Source organism: Bombina bombina, chromosome 2 (genome assembly GCF_027579735.1).
Source record: "Bombina bombina isolate aBomBom1 chromosome 2, aBomBom1.pri, whole genome shotgun sequence".
Taxonomy (NCBI): Eukaryota; Metazoa; Chordata; class Amphibia; order Anura; family Bombinatoridae; genus Bombina; species Bombina bombina.
This window is the reverse complement of record NC_069500.1, coordinates 806,206,629-806,229,059: the sequence shown is the minus strand read 5'-3', so window position 1 is coordinate 806,229,059 and position 22,431 is coordinate 806,206,629. Positions and strand designations below refer to the sequence as shown.

The window sequence follows — 22,431 nt, the reverse complement described above, 5'->3', positions numbered from 1 at the left end:
GATAATTAAAAAATAATATGAAACTCATTCGTTTTGGGCAACAAATATTTTACAGTTTCATAGCAAGGTAACTTTACCTTCACTTTAAGTGACATTTATAAATAATAGAAATTATTATAATATTGTAAAGCATTACACTGCCCCCGACTGGCTACTTCATAATGCCATTCTGGCAACATTTTCTTTGACGAGCACTGTAATGAATGTGGTTTTCCTATCCTAAATCAAATAATTCCTACTATTGCTATCCAAAAACTTGTCCACTTGTGAATCACTTTCCATTGAAAGAATGATCTTGTGACAAATGTCTTGTGACAAATGTCTTGTGGACTACTAAATTACAAAAGATGGTACAAATTGGGCTCAACTAAACATATTTTAGGAAACATTGTACTATAATAACAACTGTTAATCTATACACATAATAGCTGTGATTTTCTGCACGTTAATAATACTAAGAAAAATCTGCACATAAGGCAATTTATAGAGAAATGATTAGTGTGTGTTTTACACAAATAACTATGAAAACTGAAAAGACTTAGCTGCTTTAACATTGACTTACAACTTGAATTTATTCTGAGGGTATATTAAATATATTGTTACAATTATCCCAGAAGGTCTGCTTATAGAAAGTGAGTGAAGAAATAACATATGGTCAACTAAACAAGACTCAGGTTCTTGGTTTTTGGTGAACCATTTCAAGGCTATTTGACACCAAAAGTATATTTTATAATAGGTTGGCTTTCTTATTCCTTAAGAACATAAAAGGTTCTAGGACAAACAAGTTGGATGTTCAGACCCTATAACCTTGTCACTGCCACTATTTCACTTTGGTCCTTGGAGCAATTCACTTTCTTTAAATAAGCAGACACTGTAAGTAATCAAAAAAAAGTATCTTCAATCAAATGTTGGCAGATCTAACCAATATGGTAGTAAACTGTACTCCCTCCTGGAAGGAGAAAGTCTTATATAGTATGTTGCTGCTTAGCTAGCAGAACACAAAGGTCCATCTGAATGTCTGTTTCCTCTTTGAATTTCTGCATTCAAATGGCAGATGATGGAGGCACAGTAGCTAATCACTAAGGGCTCTTCTCTCTCAGAGAATCTGTTCTGAGGCAGACGAAGATATATCTAAGAGTCTCCAGGCCGCATAAGGGTTTAGTTCGTCCTGGTCTCGGCAGAGGGCCCATACATACAACATCCGTAAAACCTTGTCCTGGCAACAAAAAGAGAATATGTTAGCAACTGAAAAATTAATCATACATTTTTATTAAAAAAATTAATAAAACGGAAGGGTAGTAACATACAGGAGCAGAGATAGATAAAAGTAAAAACATAGGTATAGCTTTTCAAAAAAAGATACAACCTTTAATCTTAAAAAAACATGGAAGTCAAATTAAGCATCGTCAGACAAAGTAAATCCAATTTACTTCTGTCAAATTTAGCTTTCTTCTTTTGGCAACCTCTGTCGAAATGTTTCCATTGGAGTAAACTGAGGTAGGCTCAGGAGCGTGCATGTGTCTTCAGCACTATATGCAAAACATTGTTGCAAACACAGTCATATAGTGCTTAAGGCGTGTACTTTTTAATTTAAAAAACAAGTTTAACAAGCAAGGGAACAACTAGCTTTTTAACATTTTTTTAAATACATAACAGAAAACTTTGGTTTGTTTTGTAGTCCAGCGATTTACCAATTGAAAAGCCTCTTAAAGGGACATGATACCCAAATGTTGAAAACACTTGAAAGTGATGAAGCATAGCTGTAAAAAGCTGACTAGAAAATATCATCCGACCATCTCTATGTAAAAAAGAAAGATATTTTACCTCAAAATGTTCTAGGTATTCACATCCCATTGTAAAGGACTTTAAGTAGCAAATCAGTATGTCTGTCCCGGGACATGCAATGGAGCGAGCTTCATGCACACATGGTATTTCTCTATTCAGTTTAAGGAAGTTTACTATTAAATCTCATGAGATCACAGTAAAACAGATCATGACCTCAGCACTGTTGATGCTGATCAGCTGCTGTTCATTTTTTCCTTTTTTTATTCCAACTTGCAGCTGGACAACAGCTAAAGTAGAACTGATTAGACAGCACTTAATCTAGTGAGCTAAAGAAATTGTGAGGTAAAATATCTTCCCTTTTTACATAGTTATATTTTGCTGTCAGCATTTTACAGTTATATGCTATATCACTTGAAAGTGATGCAGCATATAAGTATTATGTCCCTTTAAGTGTACTGTATTTACTTTGCTTTGGCCAATTAGGGACAGACATAAATGAGCTCCTGAATATATCAAGCAAACAACTAGGCAGCAAAGAAGGTTCAGTTTCCTGAATTCCTTGGAATGCTCTCCAGAGAGGGTAGATGTCTACTTTGCTCGTTATCAAAATAAATTCATTTAAAGGGACAGTGTACTCAGGCAAGCAGCAGATAAGAATTGGTTGTATTTAAAGCTGATTCAAGAACAGGTCTCTCAGTTCCACATTCCCCAGGGGAGTTAATTTCTTTGACTGCCTTTTGTTTAAATAGCTTGTACTGCCATATTGATCTTTTCAGTATAGGTGATGGTTTCAAAAGGAAATGCAGCCTTTTCAAATGACAAAATAAAGGTAAAGGAGTTATTTGATAACACTTGAATGCACTCCAGCAGATAAAATGGATTATTGAGAACACATTAAAGGTGGGGAAAAATATAGTACACTGTCCTTTTAAATAATAAGAAAGGCTGTGTCTGTTCACATAATGGTGACATTCAAAAGAACAACTAGATACAACTTTTCAAACATCAGAAGAGATGGCCACTTCTGTCCCAAACTGAGTAATTTTCTTGTCCTATGTAAATTTGAAGGGGTCATTACATGCTATATTTGCAGAGTAGGTGCATTAATAAAAGATCAAATGATCTGAAGTCAGAAAGCTCATTTAGACTGAATCACATTAATAATTAATTCAAAACTGTATATCAAGACAATACTAATTTAGATTGATGCTTTTTAAAATGCTGATAGCTTTTTAATCATCTGCCATTGAGTGGAGCGAACAGAATAAAAGTCTTTCCCATCCTTCAAACCATATTGTGTAAGTGACAACAATATAATTAAAGCACAAACTGACAATTACTAGACATATCCTTGTTTAGAAAGATGATACTTAGAAATGTTCTCCTTAATGTATAAAACAAGAGAATATTAAAAATCTAACATCTGTGAATCATATGACCCTCCCTAAAAAGTATCTGTTTAGTTTGATTTTTCCAGAAAATTTTCAATCTTCTTTTTAGGATTAAGCTGGATGATAACTTCATGAAAATTGGTTGATTTATAATAAAACACTAACTAACTGGCTCTGAATACACAGTTACATTAAATAAGGCATAACAGTCGTGCTTGAAATGTATAGCTGTGTATCTGAATTATTATTAGAAGTATTTTTACAAAATACTTAAATTTGCAAAATGTAGTTGTTAAGATTGATAACTTTAAAAAGAGATTAAAACGCCAACAAGCAAAATCTGTATCCTAGGTTTTCAAAATGCTGTAAACTGCCTAAACCAGCTATTTGATTTACAGGTAAAAAAATCTGCTTTTCGGCCTTCTAGGGAGTGTGGGGTAAGATTTTTTTTTACATAAAAGCAGTGAAACTCTAAGTCTGCAGATTCAGAGAGTACTATTAAAAATAAAAAAATAAAAATTTCTGATTTATGTATATTATCAAATTTACTTTATTCTATTGGTATCCTTTGTTTAAAAGCAGGTAGGGGATTGCACATGTCGGAAGAACTGTATGCCAGCATTTTTGCAAGAATGCTTTTAACAATGCTATACATTGTGCAAATCCTGCTGTCATCTAGTGCTCAAAAGCATTCTAGCAAAAGTGCTGACAATTCGTTCTCCAGTCACGTACATGCTACTTAAACAAAGAATACGATTAGAACAAGTGAATCTGTTAATATAAGTAACATGAAAACTTTTCAAATCCCTTTAAATATCCATTTAAATGTAAACAAACCCATGAAGAATTTGACATAGTTCAAGCACAATCACATCTCTTTGCAAATACACACTCGCATTCTGTCTTTTTTATTGTATGTAAACTCCTTTGTTGTGTATTTGAAATACAGCTTTAATAACGGTCAATCACAATTTGCGTATCGCTGCTGCACTTACAGGGTCACCTTCCACAACCTCTCCTTTCTGGTTTGAGATAACCATGACAAGTTGAGCCTGAAAAGTTATAATAAGAACTGGCCCTTGCTCCATCATCTTTCCCATTGCCAGCTGGAAAAAATAAATAGAAAAAGTTAAATTACGACGGTGCCAGAGTATCTCATTAGGCAACATTCAATATGGTGAGCACTGTCCCTCCAGTGAAAGGGAGATCTTTAATCTCTGTATTATTCTATAGAGAAGTTGAAGGGAACTCACATCAATATTGTCAATATCTAGGATCTTGGAGTGGAAATGAAGGCCCATGGCTTTGGCCTGCTGAATGGGATGTGCTAGCTGACTGTACGTCTGAAATGAAACAAAGCTTGGTTACACAACAGACAAGCAACAAACGATTATTTTCATCATCGATTAATCGGCCGATTATTTTTTCGATTAATCGACTATTCAGACAAAAAAACAAACATTTTTTCCTATATTTAAAATAAAATCCACATACTGAGTGTTACAAATATAAACTTCAGACTAAAACTTTACATTAACACAACTGTTTGTCCAATGTTTATGCATCAGAATAAATTTTTATAATTAAGCTAAACAAAACCATGAACGGTTTCAAAAGTGGTAGAACTAGAAAGTGGTAGAAGATCACTGTTTATAACATTATGTTATTCACACTTTCAGAAACCTTGCATTGAAATGTAAAAATGTCAACATGACCACATGCTTCTGGCTTAGGCTTGCTCTTTTTTTTTGCAAGCTATTTTGCCTGCAGCAGAGAAAGGGCACTCAGATAGTGTTGAGGTGTCTGAGATTCATAAGTAGGGTTTTGCCAATTTTACCAAGGTGGAATATTTATCTTTGTTAACTCTCCAACAATGCAAAGTGATTCCTCCTTGGCAAGGGGCCTCTTAAAGTAAGTCTGGACTTCATTATAACGTAAAAATATCTTGAATATCTCTATGCAATGGTAAACAACCAGCTATAAAGTTAGGGAAAAAATACCTAGTCTGCAATTAAAATAACAGATATATACTTATAGAGGTTGAATTTGGTACATATTACAATTAATAAAAAAAAATTTTTTTTTAAAAAAGTCAAACTTATACTGTTCTGAAAAAGTGAAAAGTAAACCTCTGTAGAAGTCCTTTAGGCAAAGGGCATAAAACACAATACCATGTGCAGGAGCTTAATGGAGTGAAGCAGCTGGTGCACAAACTAATTGCAAACCAACTAATCGATTATTAGATTTGTTGACAATTATTTTCATAATCGATTATTATCGATTATATTGATTAGTTGTTGCAGCAGGACATAGAAAGCACTGTGATCGTTGTATAGTTTCCCTGCATAAAATATTTCTAATGCTGTAAGTAAGTGCAATTACACAAACAATGCTAATTTAGATTCTCACCAATGGGATAAAAAAAGCTAATAATGCGGGGCCAAGACCCAGATATCCAAATCATATGGTATTACACTGTCAATGTGTATTCTGTTTCCACCACCAATGTTAGTGCCATCTATTTATACTCAATGTTCCTTATCTGCTACAGGAATTGTGCCACTATGGTTTCATAGTAGGTCATTGGTGCCTTTTTTTCATCAGTTTACTTTTCCCTTTTCTGTTTCAGACCATGCTTCTTTCAAGTCAACTTAAAGGGACAGTCTAGTCCAAAATAAACATTCATGATTCAGACAGAGAATGTAATTTTAAGCAATTTTCCAATTTACTTTTATCACCAATTTTGCTTTGTTCTCTTGGTATTCTTAATTGAAAGCTAAACCTAGGAGGTTCATATGCTAATTTCTAAGCCCTTGAAGGCCGCCTCTTCTCTCAGGGCATTTTGACAGTTTTCACCACTAGAGGGTGTTAGTTCATGTGTGTCATATAGATAACTTTGTGCTCACGCACGTGGAGTTCAGGTGAGCCAGCTCTGATTGGCTAAAATCGATGTCTGTCAAAAGAACTGAAATAAGGGGGCAGTTTGCAGAGACTTAGATACAAGGTAATCACAGAGGTAAAAAGTGTATTTATATAACTGTGTTAGGGAATGGGTAATAAATGGATTATCTATCTTTTTAAACAATAAAAATTCTGGTGTAGACTGACCCTTTAAGTTAGTTAGAAGCATAGTTAAAGTCAGCTCCTGAGCTGCAATGCAATACTAGGAGCTAGCTGAATACATTTCGTGAGCCAATGACAAAAGGCATGAGTGTAGCCACTAATTCCCTGCTGGCTCCCAGTAGTGCATTGCTGCTCCTCAGCCTACATAGATATGCTTTTTATTGACGATACAATGAGAACAGAGTAATAGGAGCAAATTTGAAAGTCTCTTAAAATTGCATGTTCTATCTGAATCATGAAAGTCTCATTTTTAATTTCATAGAGACAATCCCTTACTCATGCCATGCCAAACAAACATGTTACACTTACTCATATACCCTTAAAGCACCTTTGTAATTGAGGACAGTAAAACAAATATAATACAGTGACTACATCACAACAGCACCGATTACCATAGTGGATTATTAAAGGGACATGAAACCCAATATTTTCCTTTTATGATTCAGATAGATCATACAATGTTATGCAATTTTCCTATTTACTTTTATTATCTAATTTGCTTAATTCTCTTGGTATCCTTTGATAAAGAAGCAGCAATGCACTACTGGGAGCTGGCTGAAAGCTTTGGACGAGCCAATAACATGAGGGATATAGGTGCAACCACCAATCAGCAGTTACTGAGCCTACCTACGTAACCTTTTCAGCAAAGGACTCTATCAATATCATGAAAGAAAAACATGTTTTTATGTCCCTTTAAGCCTCAAATGGTTTGTTGCAATGGCTATTAGCATTGGCTTTCTTAATAACGGGTATTTAATGCCAACACATGAATTATTTTCATCCTCTGTAGCAGGGTACACCTGACTCATCTAAATGGTTAACTAATTTATTACAAGAGGTTAAATTATTTTGGAAGCTTTTTGCTCATTCAATATAAAGCCTGACACAAACGGATTTGTAAATGGTTACACATTTTACAAAGAATTTGCTTGTGATGGTAAATTTAACAGAACATGGAAACTATTTTATTTGCACAAATTACTATGTTATTCATTTGTCAATACTTTTTTTTTAAAAAGAATGAAAGAATTTGAACTAATTATGATCAAAATTTGCTAATTTAGTGTCTATTTTAAAGCGACAGTAAACATCTTGTAATTACAAGATATTTCTGTTATGTTGCGAATGAACAACATATCAGTCAATTCTAAACATTTACGAACAAATTAACATATTGTTTGCTGCAGTTGTTTTTCAATAGCCAAACTCCACCCACCACTTGCCTCATTTAGAAGGGTTTAAGCCTGCAGCTGACAAAGCTAATCATGGTCATTATGCTAGTAGTAAGTGGATTGTTTTGAAGTTCTTATCTGTTAAAGGGACATGAAACCCCAAATTTTTCTCTCATGATACACATAGACCGTGCACAATTAAACTACTTTCTAATTTACTTCTATTATAACATTATCTTCATTCTCTTGAGCGAGCACATGTTTGGATCATTATAAGGCGGCACTATTTCCTGCCATGTAGTGCTCTAGACACATATCTTCAACCAAGAATACCATGGGAATTAAGCAAATTCGATAATATTCGTAAATTTAAAACTTTTGTAAAATTGTTCTGTCTGAATTACAATAGAATTTTATTGGAATTATAAAAAGCACAATTTTCAGAGTTAAAATCTTACTTTAAATTGAAAGCTCTATATGAATCATGAAAGAAAAAAATGGGTTTACAAAACCTTTAATAAAAACATTAAACTAAATAAATTAAAGTGAAAGTAAATTTGTAACCTCTGCAACACCTAAATTTTATCTTTATCAATAATATATAAGGGTCGCTATGTTTTTGTTTTGTTTTTTTTACAATTTAAGTTAAATTTTAATATCTTATTTCCCTACCGTGTTCGGCCTTGCTCCGCCCACCCTCCTCTTCCTGTATTTTCTGGCCTTTACGTATAGTGGTCCCACCCGCTCTATACGTAGCTGAAATGCTTGTTCACAATCACTAAACGCATTGAGCAAGCGTGAATCGGCGATCAGAACTGCAATGCGCATGCGCTTTTGTTCTGACCCATTATTCAATGTGCATGTGTCAACTGATTTGGAAACAGTACTGAATGAATAGCAAAAATTCTGTGCGCATGACAGAATACTGGGTATAACAGATTGGGCGCATGCGCAATAGATTAGATGTTATGATGACGTAGCCTCACGGCCGCCAATCAGCCAGAAAGTCAATTGGATAAAATCTAAACATGACAAGGAAGTGAAATAGGTATTGAAAAACTGGATGATTTTAAAATCGGAAAAATATCCGTTTATTTGCGGCGAAAATGTTAGAGTAAGATTACCGAAAAACAATGAATTAAACTCCTATTACTTTTAACTAAACGATGTAACTGTGAATAGCTGACCACCTAACTTTACTTTCACTTTAATTACTTTCAATGTGTTTATTTGTTTTGCAAACAAATGAGAAACTCATTTTTGCACATGTCTAATAGAAGCAAACATCATTCAGGAAAGGAGATCTAAAGACTAAACATTTCACTAAATGGAGAGGCCACTTACCGCTTCATAGCACCAGTCTTTAAGGACATCGAGGTCACCTCTAATCAGGGACTACAATAAGATAACATTCATTAGCATGTGTACTTCATGATTAATGAAAATACAATATCTGTCATTTAACAATTTCAAAATCAATAGTTCTTATATACGGTTAGATATATAGAAATAATTACATTTTGTTCAGATAAAGGGACAGTAATGTCAAAATTAAAGAGACATTAAACTGCTGAGTACAACTAAAGTAGGATGGTTAATATTTACCATGATATTGTTTTTACTCATGTACCTGTCTTTACAGTTGTTCTTTTGATTTAACCCATTACACGTATTAGTTAGGGAAGCTCTGAATATTTACACTGTGAGCCGCCATCTTGGAACTTATAATGGTTATGTAACTTTTAAACCATGCAAAAAACTTCAAAAATGTAACTTCTGCTCTCTTTTATGTGAGCTTAACTGAAGTATAAGGTACAGCTGTCAAAAAGCTGGTAACATCACAGATCTGGTAAAGCAGCATACTGCTTCTGTTACATGATGCAACAATACATGAGTTACAAGATGGCGGCACCCAGTATAAAATGCAGTTTTTTCTTCTAGATTCTGTAATCCAAATGTTCCCAAAGATAGTCTTGTTATTAGGAAACTATAGTGGCCGCTCTTCTCCAAAACATGCACAAGATGATCTAAGACAAAGAGAAATAAAAAGAAAGGGCCTCTTTGTGCAATTCTTTCCTTTATGTGGAAATGCATATCTAGCTCTTAATAATGATATAATATAATTAAGAGCTAGATATGCTTATCTAATGGTGTTTTATTTGTTTAAAACCATTTGTGTTCACATCATTATTCCTGTGAGGCGGATTGAGCCCAGCTGGGAGTTGCAGACTCCACACCCTGGTTCAGTGAGCTGAGACACTGTGAGATCTCAGTTTGTTTGCTGCTGCTCCACTTGTGAGTATATTATTTGCCACATAGAGGGAAAAATTCTACATTGTGAAATTGTATTACCCCAAGAGGCGCCTTCTTTTTATTTCTCTTTGTCCTAAAATAAGAGAACAGCTTTAAAAAGAGCTGCAGGTACAGGAGGAAAAGCAATAGCATTTTGAATAGTAGCCATGTTATTGTAGTTGTACCCAGCAGTTTAATGTCCCTTTAATTTTTCATCAGCTAGAGCAGCAACACACTACTGGGAACTAGCTGAACACATCAGATGAGCTAATGACAAGAGGAATATATGTGCTGTCACCAATCAACTAGCCCCTAGTAGTACACTGCTGCTCCTGAGCATACCAAGGTATGCTCTTCAACAAAAGATGCCAAGAGAATACTTTGACATTATTGTCCCTTTAAGTCTCAGACTGACTCAGTGACAGGTTTAATAACAAACTATACAAATTTCAGGTATACCTCCAGTATGTTGGGTATGATATCTCTCTCACATAATTTCAGGAACTTATCCTTGTCGAAGCTTGGGTCAACCTTCAGAATCTCTGTCAAGACCTCTGACATTTCTGTCTTGGAAAACAGCCCCCCTGAAAATGAAAGGTAACATTAAAACAGGGATTGATATGGACAGCGCTGTACAGGCCATAGTGCTGAGAGGATCACAAGAAATACAAACCTCAGAATTTTTTTGGGCAAGGACTACTTTTTTAATTTGTGTTTTAAAAAAAAATATATATAATTCTAATACCATGAGATAAACATAACATTACTATAGAAATTTAATTCAACATTCTCGACTGTTATCTGACACTGTGACAATACTATTCCTCTGGGTTTCTGGGGTATAGAACAGAAATTTCTTAGTATGATGTAGAAAAGGGATGGCCACACGTGGCCCTCTGCACTTCTTTTTGTGCCCCCCCCCTGAATCAAGCAGAACTAAGGACGTGTACCATCGTTTTTGTGGTACCTTGAAAAAGTGGAACTAAAAATGCGTGCCTTGGGGACTTCTGGTGGATGAGTAAACAAGTTGGCCCTCTGGAGGGAAAACAGCAGATAGAAGGTACCCTTAAACCTTAACTTAATACAGCCACTGGACCTTATAGGATAATATATTACTTTTTGTGTGCAAAATAACTTATATGCAGCACTTAAAGGGATACTAAACCCAATTTTTTTCTTTCCTGGTTCAGATAGAACATGCAATTTAAGCAACTTTCTAATTTACTCCTATTATCAAATTTTCTTCGTTCTCTTGCTATCTTTATTTTAAAAGCAAGAATTTACGCTTAGGAGCCGGCCCATTTTAGGTTCAGCACCCTGAATAGTGATTGCTGATTGGTGGGTACATTTAGCCACCAATCAGCAAGCACTACCCAGGTTCTGAACCAAAAATGGGCCGGCTCCTAAGCAAAATGTTTGGTTTTAAAATAAAGATAGCAATAGAACAACATTTTTTAATAATAGGAGTAAATTAGAAAGTTACTTAGATTGCATTTTCTATCTGAATCATGAAAGAAAAAAATGTGGGTTTAGTATCCCTTTAAGGCTTCTAAAATATTGATCTGCAGCCCCTTTGTGTTATGAATAGGAATATGACTATCCCTGATGTACAGTATATAATCACATTTATTGTTATTTAATATATATTCTTCATTACTTATATTCATGCATCAGTAGTTAAATGCATTCAGCACCCAAGGCACTAAAATATTTTAGACTAGATATTTAATTTCAGGGTATAATTGAGATAGGAAATTCATGTTGGTTGTGGTTCAAGTTGATAAATTATGTTGTTTTGTACAAATATTCTAGAAAAAAAAAGTGTGCGCGTGATGGTACTGAAAAAAAAAGACACAAAGTGCAATGAAACCTTAGTAGGTCAGGATAAACACGTCATTTACACACATATAACATAGCACTCAGGATTAGGGATGTGCGAATGTTTCTAAAAATTAGAAATTTAAAACGAATTTTGATACATTCGTTTGTTCGAATTTCGAACGTTTATATAACATTTTAACATTCTATTTTTGAATTTTCATTTTCGAATTTTTCAATACAATTCGAAAATATTTGTTCAAATAATAGAATGTTTAGCTATGTATTCATTCAATTTCGAAAAAGTAATATTCGAATTTGAATGTGACATTCAAATTCGAATGTAAGATTCAAATTCGAAATAGTATTTCTATTCTACAACTGTGCTTAATAAATGCAATATTCAAATTCGAATATAAACACATTCGCCCATCCCTACTCAGGATATACCAAGCTCTTTTGTAATAATCAGCCTAAGAAACCAAAACCAATAAAATCCAAACAATGTAAAGCAACAATATTGAAACAATGAATTATCACCCACAAAACAGGCATACATACATATCATGATTGTATATGCAGCAAACAGCAAGCCGGGAATAACATCAAATATCAGTGACCCAAGTAATTATGCATAAACTTCTAATACATCTAAATCATAAGTGTAGTTAGGAAGCATTGTGCACAAGGATGGTGTGAACGCATGTGTGTTACTAATGTAACATGGAAGAGCCTTGGTTTTATTACTAGGCTGAATATAATACAGCTGTCTGACTTCAGATTAAGGTATTTGTTTTTTGGTACAAAGAGGACTTGATATCATCACTACCCAAAGGGAAAAAAAAAAAAAACGTTTCCATGCGTTACTACTACCGGTCTAGAAAAATGGCTGCAACGATTTATGCTAAGATGCTAAATTATTGCTTTAATTCCTCCTTGTTACAAAGTTAGAAAAAAACGTTTTTCTACCCATAGCTGTGGAAACAAATGTCAGTGTGATATGACGTGCACATAGTGTAATGTTTAAACTTGTGGAAGTTTTGTCCGAATTCCCCCTCCTGTATCTCTCACAGTCGGTCTCTTTTTTTTCTCCTCCTTCTTGTCTTGGTAACCTTAAAGTGATGGTAAATCCCAGCGTTTGTGAAATGCTAGGATTTACCAGTGCAACAAATAAAGGGGACTTTCAGTGATGAAATATAAAATACTTCATAACGAAAGTTGCTTTGTCTGCAGCATTAATGGCGTTGAGCGCCTCAGGCCTCCCACGGCAGAATGCTATTTTGCAGTGAGGTGTCATTAGCCAATAGTGTGCTAGCTATCAGCATAATGCCAGCTGGCCCGTACGGCTATTGGCTAAGAGGTGGAAATGTCACCTCATTGACAAAATAGCTTTCTGCTGTGGGAAGTGGGGAACACTGCAAACAAATAAAGGAACTTTCAGGATTAAAGTGAAAGTGAATCCAAGCGTTTTCTGAAACGCTGACTATTGAAACAAATAAAGGGGACTTTCATGCAGAAAGCTCCTTTATTTGTTTCAAGTGATTGCAGTTCTTTTTTTTTTTAAATTGATAGTTTTATTGATAAATGAAAATATCTTAAAAAAAACATTCAAATAAAAAAAAAAAGATAGAGTTAAAGAAATAAAGCTCTTTCTATTAAAAGAAAAAATCTACAATTACAAGTGATTTCTGCAGCAAAATTAGGTTTAGTGTAGTAAATTTAATTTTGATACATATTTTAACAAATATGATATTATTTACAGGTTTTTTTAGAAAGAGAATAGTGAGGGAATAGTTAAATATAGTGTGTTCTATAAAAATAAAAACAGCAGATTTTATATGCAATGCCTTATCACGTTACAATAAAAAATAAACCTTTTACAATCAGTTGTTACTATCAGACTAGAAGCCCAACATTAGTATTATTTTTATATTCTAACATGGATACAGATGAAGACTTAGCGGTTACTAAATCCAAGTTAGGATTTTTGCCAATTCTATTTAAAAGGGACATCAACACCTCTTGCCATTAAGTAAATATGTGCCTGTCCCACACTCTCCAGATAGGTCAGAAAGCAACTTTTGCAACCTTAGCTGTTCAGGCAGCCCACTGCAGAAATGTATTTTGCTAAGAGATGACGTTTTCACTTCTTAGTAAATAGCGTGAGGGAAATCTGTTTCCCATGGGCACCAAGCCGGATTTCCTGCACGGCTATTCGCTAAGAGGTGAAAACGTCACCTCTCTAGCAAAACAGCAGAACGTCGATCGCTTGAAACAAATAAAGGAGCTTTCTGCATGAAGTATGTTATTTGTTTCAATAGTCAATCCTAGCGTTGCAAAAACGCTTGGATTGACTGTCACTTTAAGTATTTTATACTTCATAACTGAAAGTCCCCTTTATTTGATGCACTGGTAAATCCTAGCATTTCACAAACGCTAGGATGTACCACCACTTTAACTTTAAAAATTATACTGTCTGGTAAATCCACCCCCACATACATATTAATGATTAGCTTGCATTAGAAGAAATCACCATTATTTCTCCACAGGAGGACGGCACCATATTTTACATTAGAAAATATATAAAACAATTGTTTACCGTGATAAAATGTCCTAATTGGTAAGTCTATAATTTTCCAAAGCAAAAGTTTACCATGTGGACAGGAAAACCACATTCTACAACCTTAAATTGGGACCAACATTGGTTTTCATATCTCGTGAGAAAGCAGGTGCTTTAATTTCAGGTGTGTGTGTGTTATGAAGAAATGTTATACCAATTAAAATAAAAAAATGCATTTAATTATTGATAACTAGTCCTAAAGCCCGTTCACATGGGCCATTTTTTGCAGTACAGCGGTCTCACCCCTTGCTCTCTCTCTCCCCCTCTCTTTTGTGCTCTCGCACCACCTCTCTTTTGCGCTCTCTACCCCCTCTTTTACACTCTCTCTCCCCCGTTTTGCGCTCTCTCGCTCCCCCCTCTCTTTTGCGTTGTCTCTCTCTTTTGCGCTCTCTCCCCCCCCTTCTCTTTTGGCTCTCTCTCCCCCTCTCTTTTGCGCTCTCTCTCCCCCTCTCTTTTGCGCTCTCTCTCCCCCTCTCTTTTGCGCTCTCTCTCCCCCTCTCTTTTGCGCTCTCTCTCTCCCCCTCTCTTTTGCGCTCTCTCTCTCCCCCTCTCTTTTGCGCTCTCTCTCTCCCCCTCTCTTTTGCGCTCTCTCTCTCCCCCTCTCTTTTGCGCGCTCTCTCTCCCCCTCTCTTTTGCGCGCTCTCTCTCCCCCTCTCTTTTGCGCGCTCTCTCTCCCCCTCTCTTTTGCGCGCTCTCTCTCCCCCTCTCTTTTGCGCGCTCTCTCTCCCCCTCTCTTTTGCGCTCTCTCTCTCCCCCTCTCTTTTGCGCTCTCTCTCTCCCCCTCTCTTTTGCGCTCTCTCTCTCCCCCTCTCTTTTGCGTTCTCTCTCTCCCCCTCTCTTTTGCGCTCTCTCTCTCCCCCTCTCTTTTGCGCTCTCTCTCTCTCCCCCTCTCTTTTGCGCTCTCTCTCTCCCCCTCTCTTTTGCGCTCTCTCTCTCCCCCTCTCTTTTGCGCTCTCTCTCCCCCTCTCTTTTGCGCTCTCTCTCTCCCCCTCTCTTTTGCGCTCTCTCTCCCCCTCTCTTTTGCGTTCTCTCTCTCCCCCTCTTTTGCGCTCTCTCTCCCCCTCTCTTTTGCTCTCTCTCTCCCCTCTCTTTTGCTCTCTCCCTCCCCTCTCTTTTGCTCTCTCTCTCCATCCCTCTCTTTTGCTCTCTCTCTCCATCCCTCTCTTTTTCTCTCTCTTCCCTCAATTTTGATCTTTCCCCTCTCTTTTGCTCTCTATCTTCCCTCCCTTCTGCACTTTCCCCTCTCTTTAGCTCCTTCCTATCTCTTTCTGTCTCTCCCCTCTCTCTCACGCCGGCCACGCCCACTTTCGCCGCAACAGCATGTCAGGTAAGGCCAGGTGTGTTTGTCATCGCGCTGTCTCTACTGCGCATGACAGCTTCGGACAAACACACTTGGCCTTTTATATAATAGGATACGTATAAAATGTAAGCATGGATACAAGAATTTACCTATAGATTTATATCTATTTATATATGTGTGTGTCAATCACTGGCCCTGTTCAGCTTGTTTGCCTAGTAGGATTTAACCTATGTGTTTAACCATTTTGTGGGAGTTAAAGAAGCAGTGAACACCTTATAATTACAATACATTTATGTTGTGTTGCTATAGAATAACGTGTCAGCCAAGTCTAAATGTCTTAAAACAAATCATCATTTGCATTATTTGGAGGAGCCTATCTGGGTTTCAGTCTGTGGACAACAAAGCTAGCCACTGTCATAATGTTAGTATAGAATGCATTGTGTTGTTGTTATCCTGTAAAGGCTAAATATGGAAACATATGTAGCAGAGTTAGCCTTGAGAAATCAACAGGGTGCATTTCAAGCTCTGAGAATTAGAAAACCCTCAAATTTCAGTGCTAACTTATATGATAAGGGGTAAAATAAAGTATATTGCAAAGTTATTTTACTACACATAACTGAACATTTTACAAAACAACCTCAAGGCTGTCCCTTTAACTCCTTAAGGAAATAGGTTTGTACCCAGCTTCTGTTCTTAAATGACACAGGCATTTGCCATTTTTGCTCAGTATTGGTTTCACCATAATTATCCACTCTCTTTTTAAATAGCAGGCCTTTTTTGTGATACCCTATATAGCTACATAATATAACGATAAATAGGAATTTAATACTAAAAAAAATAGGGGGAAAATATATCAAAACATTTTTTTTCCAGTTTTCTTTATAAACATTTCTACAAAACTAGTATAGCTAAAGAAAAATACCCCCAAATAGATTAATTATGTTGCCCTGATTTTAGGAATACCTCAAATGGCTAGGTTTTCAGGCAATGTATAGCAAATATAAGTCAAATACTACAAAGAGAATTATTGGTTTAATGCTAAAATTTGCTATGCTTGCACCATAAGCTAAATAGCGGTCATCCTTATTCAAAACTGCTACACAAACATATATATATTTAGAATTAAAACACCTCAAGGTATTTACCTAGATGTATTTTGACACCTTGTTTAACCCTTTTATTGCCAATGACAGAATAAAACAAGGTAATAAAATGATTTATTAAAGTAAAATGATAGAAAAACTTATCTTGCTTACCTGATAAATTTATTTATTTCTTGACACGGTGAGTCCACAGATCATCTCTAATTACTATTGGGAATATCACTCCTGGCCAGCAGGAGGAGGCAAAGAGCACCACAACAAAGCTGTTAAAGGGACAGTCTAGGCCAAGATAAACTTTCATGATTCAGATAGAGCATGTAATTTTAAACAATTTTCCAATTTACTTTTATCACCAATTTTGCTTTGTTCTCTTGGTATTCTTAGTTGAAAGCTTAACCTAGGAGGTTCCTATGCTAATTTCTTAGACCTTGAAGGCCACCTCTTTTCAGAATGCATTTTAACAGTTTTTCACCACTAGAGGGTGTTAGTTCACGTATTTCATACAGATAACATGCAATTGTTACAGTAATTCTGTGTCTTATGTTTTTAACTGGTTCCCAATTCTGTAAAAATGCTCAATATATTCATATTCCTTTTTGCAACCCTTTGTCTCTATAACAAACTACACTATTAAAATTACTCCTTCTCCCTCTCCACCTGCACTGTTCATTAGCCCATCTCTCTTAAACTCACCTTACTTTTCTACTCATGAACTTTACCTATTCCTAAACACTATCTCTACCCCTGCAGCTCATCTCAAAAGCAGTCTCACTACTGCAAATCTGTATCTCATCTCATGTCACTCTCCCTCTTGCTTCTACTTACTGCTGGTGACATCTCCCCTAACCCCGGTCCCCAACCACCGACAAGCCATGCACATCCATGTGTACCATCCCACAGACTCAGAAAACAAAACTCTGCACACCTTTCTCACATTCCTCTTGCATGTAAAGCCACTACCCCTTTCACCTGTGCACTCTGGAACTCTCGCTCTGTTTGCAACAAACTCACTTCTATACATGACCTCTTCATCTCCCGCTCCCTCAACCTTCTGGCCCTAACAGAAACCTGGCTCTCTCCCCTAGACACAGCATCCACTGCTGCTCTGTCACATGGGGGTCTCCACTTCAGCCACACTCCTAGGTCTGGTAATAGACAAGGAGGTGGTGTAGGTATTTTACTTTCCTCTCGTTGCACCTTTCAACAAATACACCCTATCTCTTCCCTCACTTTTCCCTCATTCGAAACCCACATGATTCGCTTATTCTCCCCTCTCTCTGTACGTGTTGCAGTCATATACCGACCCCCTGGCTCCACAACTCAATTTCTAGATAACTTGGCTGCCTGGCTACCCTACTTCCTTTCCTCAGACACCCCAGCCCTCATTCTTGGTGACTTCAACATCCCCCTTAACAATCCCACTGCCTCATCTGCTAAACAACTTCTGCAACTCACTTCCTCTTTCGGTCTGTCACAATGGACTGATTCTCCCACTTACAAAGACGGTCACTCCCTTGACCTGATCTTTAGCTACATGAGAGATGCACTCTCTCAAACTTCTCAAACTCCCCTTTTCCTCTTTCTGACCACCATCTCCTTACCTGCAACATATCATCCCTTAATACAACTCTCCCACCTTCTACTCCTCACACCAAACTTCACAGAAGCATTAGGTCTTTAGATCAGCAACAACTTGCTAATTCTCTTCAACCGCTCCTCTCATCCTTCTCCACCTTTTCCTGCCCTGAACAATCTATCTGCCACTATAATTCCACCCTTATATGCGTCCTTGACAATCTCGCCCCCCTTACCACTGCTAGGAAATCACACACTCATCCCCAGCCCTGGCATACTCCTCTGACACGGTACCTACGCAGATGTTCCCGTACTGCTGAACGGCATTGGAGAAAATCACGGAGTTCAGCTGATTTTCTTCATTACAAATTCATCTTGAACTCCTACTACCCTGCCCTTAATCTCCACAAGCAACACTACTTCTCTACTCTTATCTCTAATCTTTCTTCAAACCCAAAACGTCTGTTCTCCACTTTCAACACTCTCCTCCGCCCTCCCCCACTTCCTAATACAACTTCTCTGTCAGCTCAAGACTTTGCCAGTCACTTCATTAATAAAATTGACTCCATCAGACATGAAATCAGCTCTCAACACAATTCCATTCTCTCCCCCCTCCTCAAATACTCCCACTCACCCACAACCCTCATAACCTGAAACTTAGTTCATTCTCCCCTGTTACTGAGGACGAAGTTTCAGCACTTATACTACGCTCTCACCTCACTACCTGTCCCCTTGACCCTATCCCCTCACAGCTGCTCCCCTCTCTCTCTGCTACCCTTACCCCTATACTAACACACACTTTCAACCTCTCCCTCAGCACTGGTACATTTCCCTCTTCAATGAAAGATGCGCTTGTCACACCTATCCTCAAAAAACCTTCCCTTGATCCTACCTCCCCATCCAACTACCGCCCAATTTCCCTCCTCCCTCTTGCTTCTAAGCTTCTCGAAAAACTAGTATATGCACGCCTATCCCATTTCCTTACGTTAAACTCCCTTCTTGACCCGCTGCAATCTGGATTTCGGCCCTATCACTCCACAGAGACAGCTATTGTTAAGGTCACCAACGACCTACTTACAGCTAAATCAAAAGGCCACTTCTCTCTGCTTATCCTACTTGATCTTTCCGCAGCCTTTGACACTGTCGACCACCCTCTTCTGCTCCAAACCCTCCAATCCTTCGGCATCTGTGACACAGCCCTTTTGTGGCTCTCTTCCTATCTGTCAAACCGTACCTTCAGTGTAGCCTTCTCTGGGGCCTCCTCCGCCCCGTCACCACTTTCTGTCGGAGTACCGCAAGGCTCTGTCCTCGGTCCCCTTCTCTTCTCAATCTATACATCATCACTAGGTTCCCTAATTAAGTCCCACGGTTTCCAATATCATTTGTATGCCGATGACACCCAAATCTACTTCTCTGCACCAGAACTATCTCCTTCCTTGCTAACCCGTGTCACTGTCTTTCTCACATCTCTTCCTGGATGTCCTCTCACTACCTCAAGCTAAATCTCTCCAAAACTGAGCTCCTCATTTTCCCCCCTTCTCCACCCCCAATATCTCTATAACTGTCGACAACTCCATCATTACCCCTACCCCGCACGCCCGTTGTCTCGGAGTCACATTCGACTCAGATCTTTCCTTCACTCCTCACATTCAGTCATTGGCTAAAGCCTGCCGCTTCCACCTTAAAAACATCTCTAAAATTAGACACTTCCTTACACAAGACACAACTAAGATTTTAATCCACTCTCTCATTCTTTCCCGCCTTGATTACTGCAACTCTGTCCTCTCTGGTCTCCACACCTGCCGCCTAGCTCCTTTACAATCCATAATGAATGCCTCTGCCAGACTCATCTTCCTTACACGTCGCTTTTCATCTGCTGTGCCTCTCTGCCAATCCGTGCCTCTCTGCCAATCCCTTCACTGGCTTCCTCTTGCCTCTAGGATCAAACACAAAACTCTCACTCTTACATACAAAGCCCTCAACTGCACTGCTCCCCCCTACATCTCAGACCTTGTCTCCAGATACTCTCCCTCCCGTCCCCTTCGCTCTGCTCATGACCTCCTACTCTCCTAGTCTCTTGTCACCTCATCACACTCCCGTTTACAGGACTTCTCCAGACTGGCTCCCATCTTATGGAACTCTCTGCCTCGCTCCACAAGACTCTTCTAGTTTTAAAAGCTTCAAGTGCTCCCTAAAGACTCTACTGTTCAGGGACGCATACAACCTACGCTAACCTTTCCTAATACCATTTCCTCTCCTCCACTGCAATCCCCTGAACCCTCTTAGCATGTAAGCCTAATAGCCCAGCTGTTTGTAGATCACCTTCTTAAGAGCTGACTACAACAGTGCAACTATTGGCAGGGCCCTCTACCCTATAATTATTTTGTTGTACTCCCCCTTTGTTTATAGCGCTGCAGAATCTGTTGGCGCTCTACAAATAACCGATAATAATAATAATAATAATAATAACACTGTTATCTTGGAGAAGGCACTGACTGGCTAAACTGCAAGTCTGTCAAAAGAACTGAAATAAAGGGGAAGTTTGCAGAGGCTTAGATACAAGATAATCACAGAGGTTAAAAGTATATTAATATAACTGTGTTGGTTATGCAAAACTGGGGAATGGGTAATAAAGGGATTATCTATCTTTTAAAACAATAAAAATTCTGGTGTAGACTGTCCCTTTAAATATCACCTCCCTTCCCTCCAACCCCAGTCATTCGATAGAAGGTAAAAGAGAGAAGGGAAGTAACAAGGTGCAGAAGTGCTTGAGGTCTACAACACAAAAAACCTGTCTAAATAAACAGGGCGGGCTGTTAACTCACCGTGTCAAGAAAGAAAGAAATTTATCAGGTAAGTATAAATTTAGTTTTTTTTCTAATGACACGGTGAGTCCACGGATCATCTCTAATTACTATTGGGAATCAATACCCAAGCTAGAGGACACAGATGATAAGGGAGGTAAAAGACAGGGTACTTAAACTGAAGGCACCACTGCTTAAAGAACCTTTCTCCCAAAAGAAGCCTCAGTCGAGGCAAAAGTATCAAACTTATAACATTTTTAAAAAGTGTGTATAGAGGACCAAGTTGCAGCCTTGCAAATCTGTTCCACAAAAGCTTTCTGACCCTTGCGTTTCCCAGAAAAAACAACAAACAAAGCAGAAGACAGGCAAAAATCCTTAGTCGCCTGTAAATAGTACTTCAACGCACGACATCAAGGTTGTGCAGCAGACGCTCTTTATGAGAAGGGTTAGGACACAAAGTAGGAACAACGATTTCCTGATTAATGTTCCTATCCAAAACCACCTTAGGGAGAAACCCTAACTTAGTACTGGCGCCTCAACATACAGTCCCTCTACCTATACCATTAAAATGGAGGTGCATAAACCCCTATTCTTTATACCGCCTTAAAGCCTTAGGGCTCACTATACTAAGCAGTCTCAGCTTACGCTTTGTTTTATTATAGCTTGCTTATCTTGAGTCAGGATGTAGTAGCTTATTTTGCATTCTTTGGAAATGTCCGATCCTCTGATATACCTTGTTTACTGCTAGTGTTAACGTATTTGTTTTGCATCTCATGATTTGTTGTTATACCCGCAACTTTATTGGTCTGTGCGGCCTTGCCTCGTGATGTGTGCTGTATGGTGCAGGTTTGACCTACACCTTTCCTGTATATGCTATTTATCATATTTACTTACAACCTCCTCCCCTCCCTCCATAATATACCTCCTAGCTTAGGAGGGTTAACTATGCGGCTTCTCTTGCCTATGCCGCGCTTTCACAACTCTCACTATTACCTGCAAATTGAGTTAAAGCTTTTCAATTCAAAACTACTGTTTATCATTTTCTCTATAGATAATTTTAGCATAATGGGTCCTTGAGCGGCCCAAGGCAACTTGAGAGAGGTTTATTCTATATTTTATTATTATCTTGTATTCTTTGAAAAGAGGTTTCAGTTTCGATTGTTTATTACTATAATTATTGTGATATCTGTCATCCTGCAGGAAAATGGTTAACTGTATAACTTTGCATAATATTCATGTACCCTGCCTCATTGGCTTAATTGCAGAAAATGTGTTATTGAACAGATATGTTATATGTATATCTAATTTTTGTACTGTATCTTAACCTCAATAAAAATATATTTAACCCCTTAATGACAGAGGACGTACCAGGTACGTCATAGGAAAATCTCCCCTTAATGACAATTGACGTACCTGGTACGTCCTCTGTTGTTTGAAGTGCTGGAAGC

At 37.7% G+C, this 22,431-nt stretch overlaps 1 protein-coding gene across 1 annotated transcript in view; it reads right to left on the bottom strand.

Annotated features, from left to right (window-relative positions):
- Window positions 1–553: 553 nt before the first annotated feature.
- The window catches only part of TIMM44 (translocase of inner mitochondrial membrane 44), a 57,002-nt gene continuing 35,124 nt past the window's right edge, over window positions 554–22,431 (bottom strand). The window contains exons 9-13 of the mRNA XM_053703015.1: window positions 10,223–10,347; window positions 8,816–8,866; window positions 4,430–4,519; window positions 4,172–4,282; window positions 554–1,216 (exon numbers count right to left, since the gene is read on the bottom strand). Coding sequence (XP_053558990.1) covers window positions 1,097–1,216; window positions 4,172–4,282; window positions 4,430–4,519; window positions 8,816–8,866; window positions 10,223–10,347 — 497 coding nt within the window. The 3' untranslated portion in view covers window positions 554–1,096. The remainder of the gene's footprint in view (window positions 1,217–4,171; window positions 4,283–4,429; window positions 4,520–8,815; window positions 8,867–10,222; window positions 10,348–22,431) is intronic.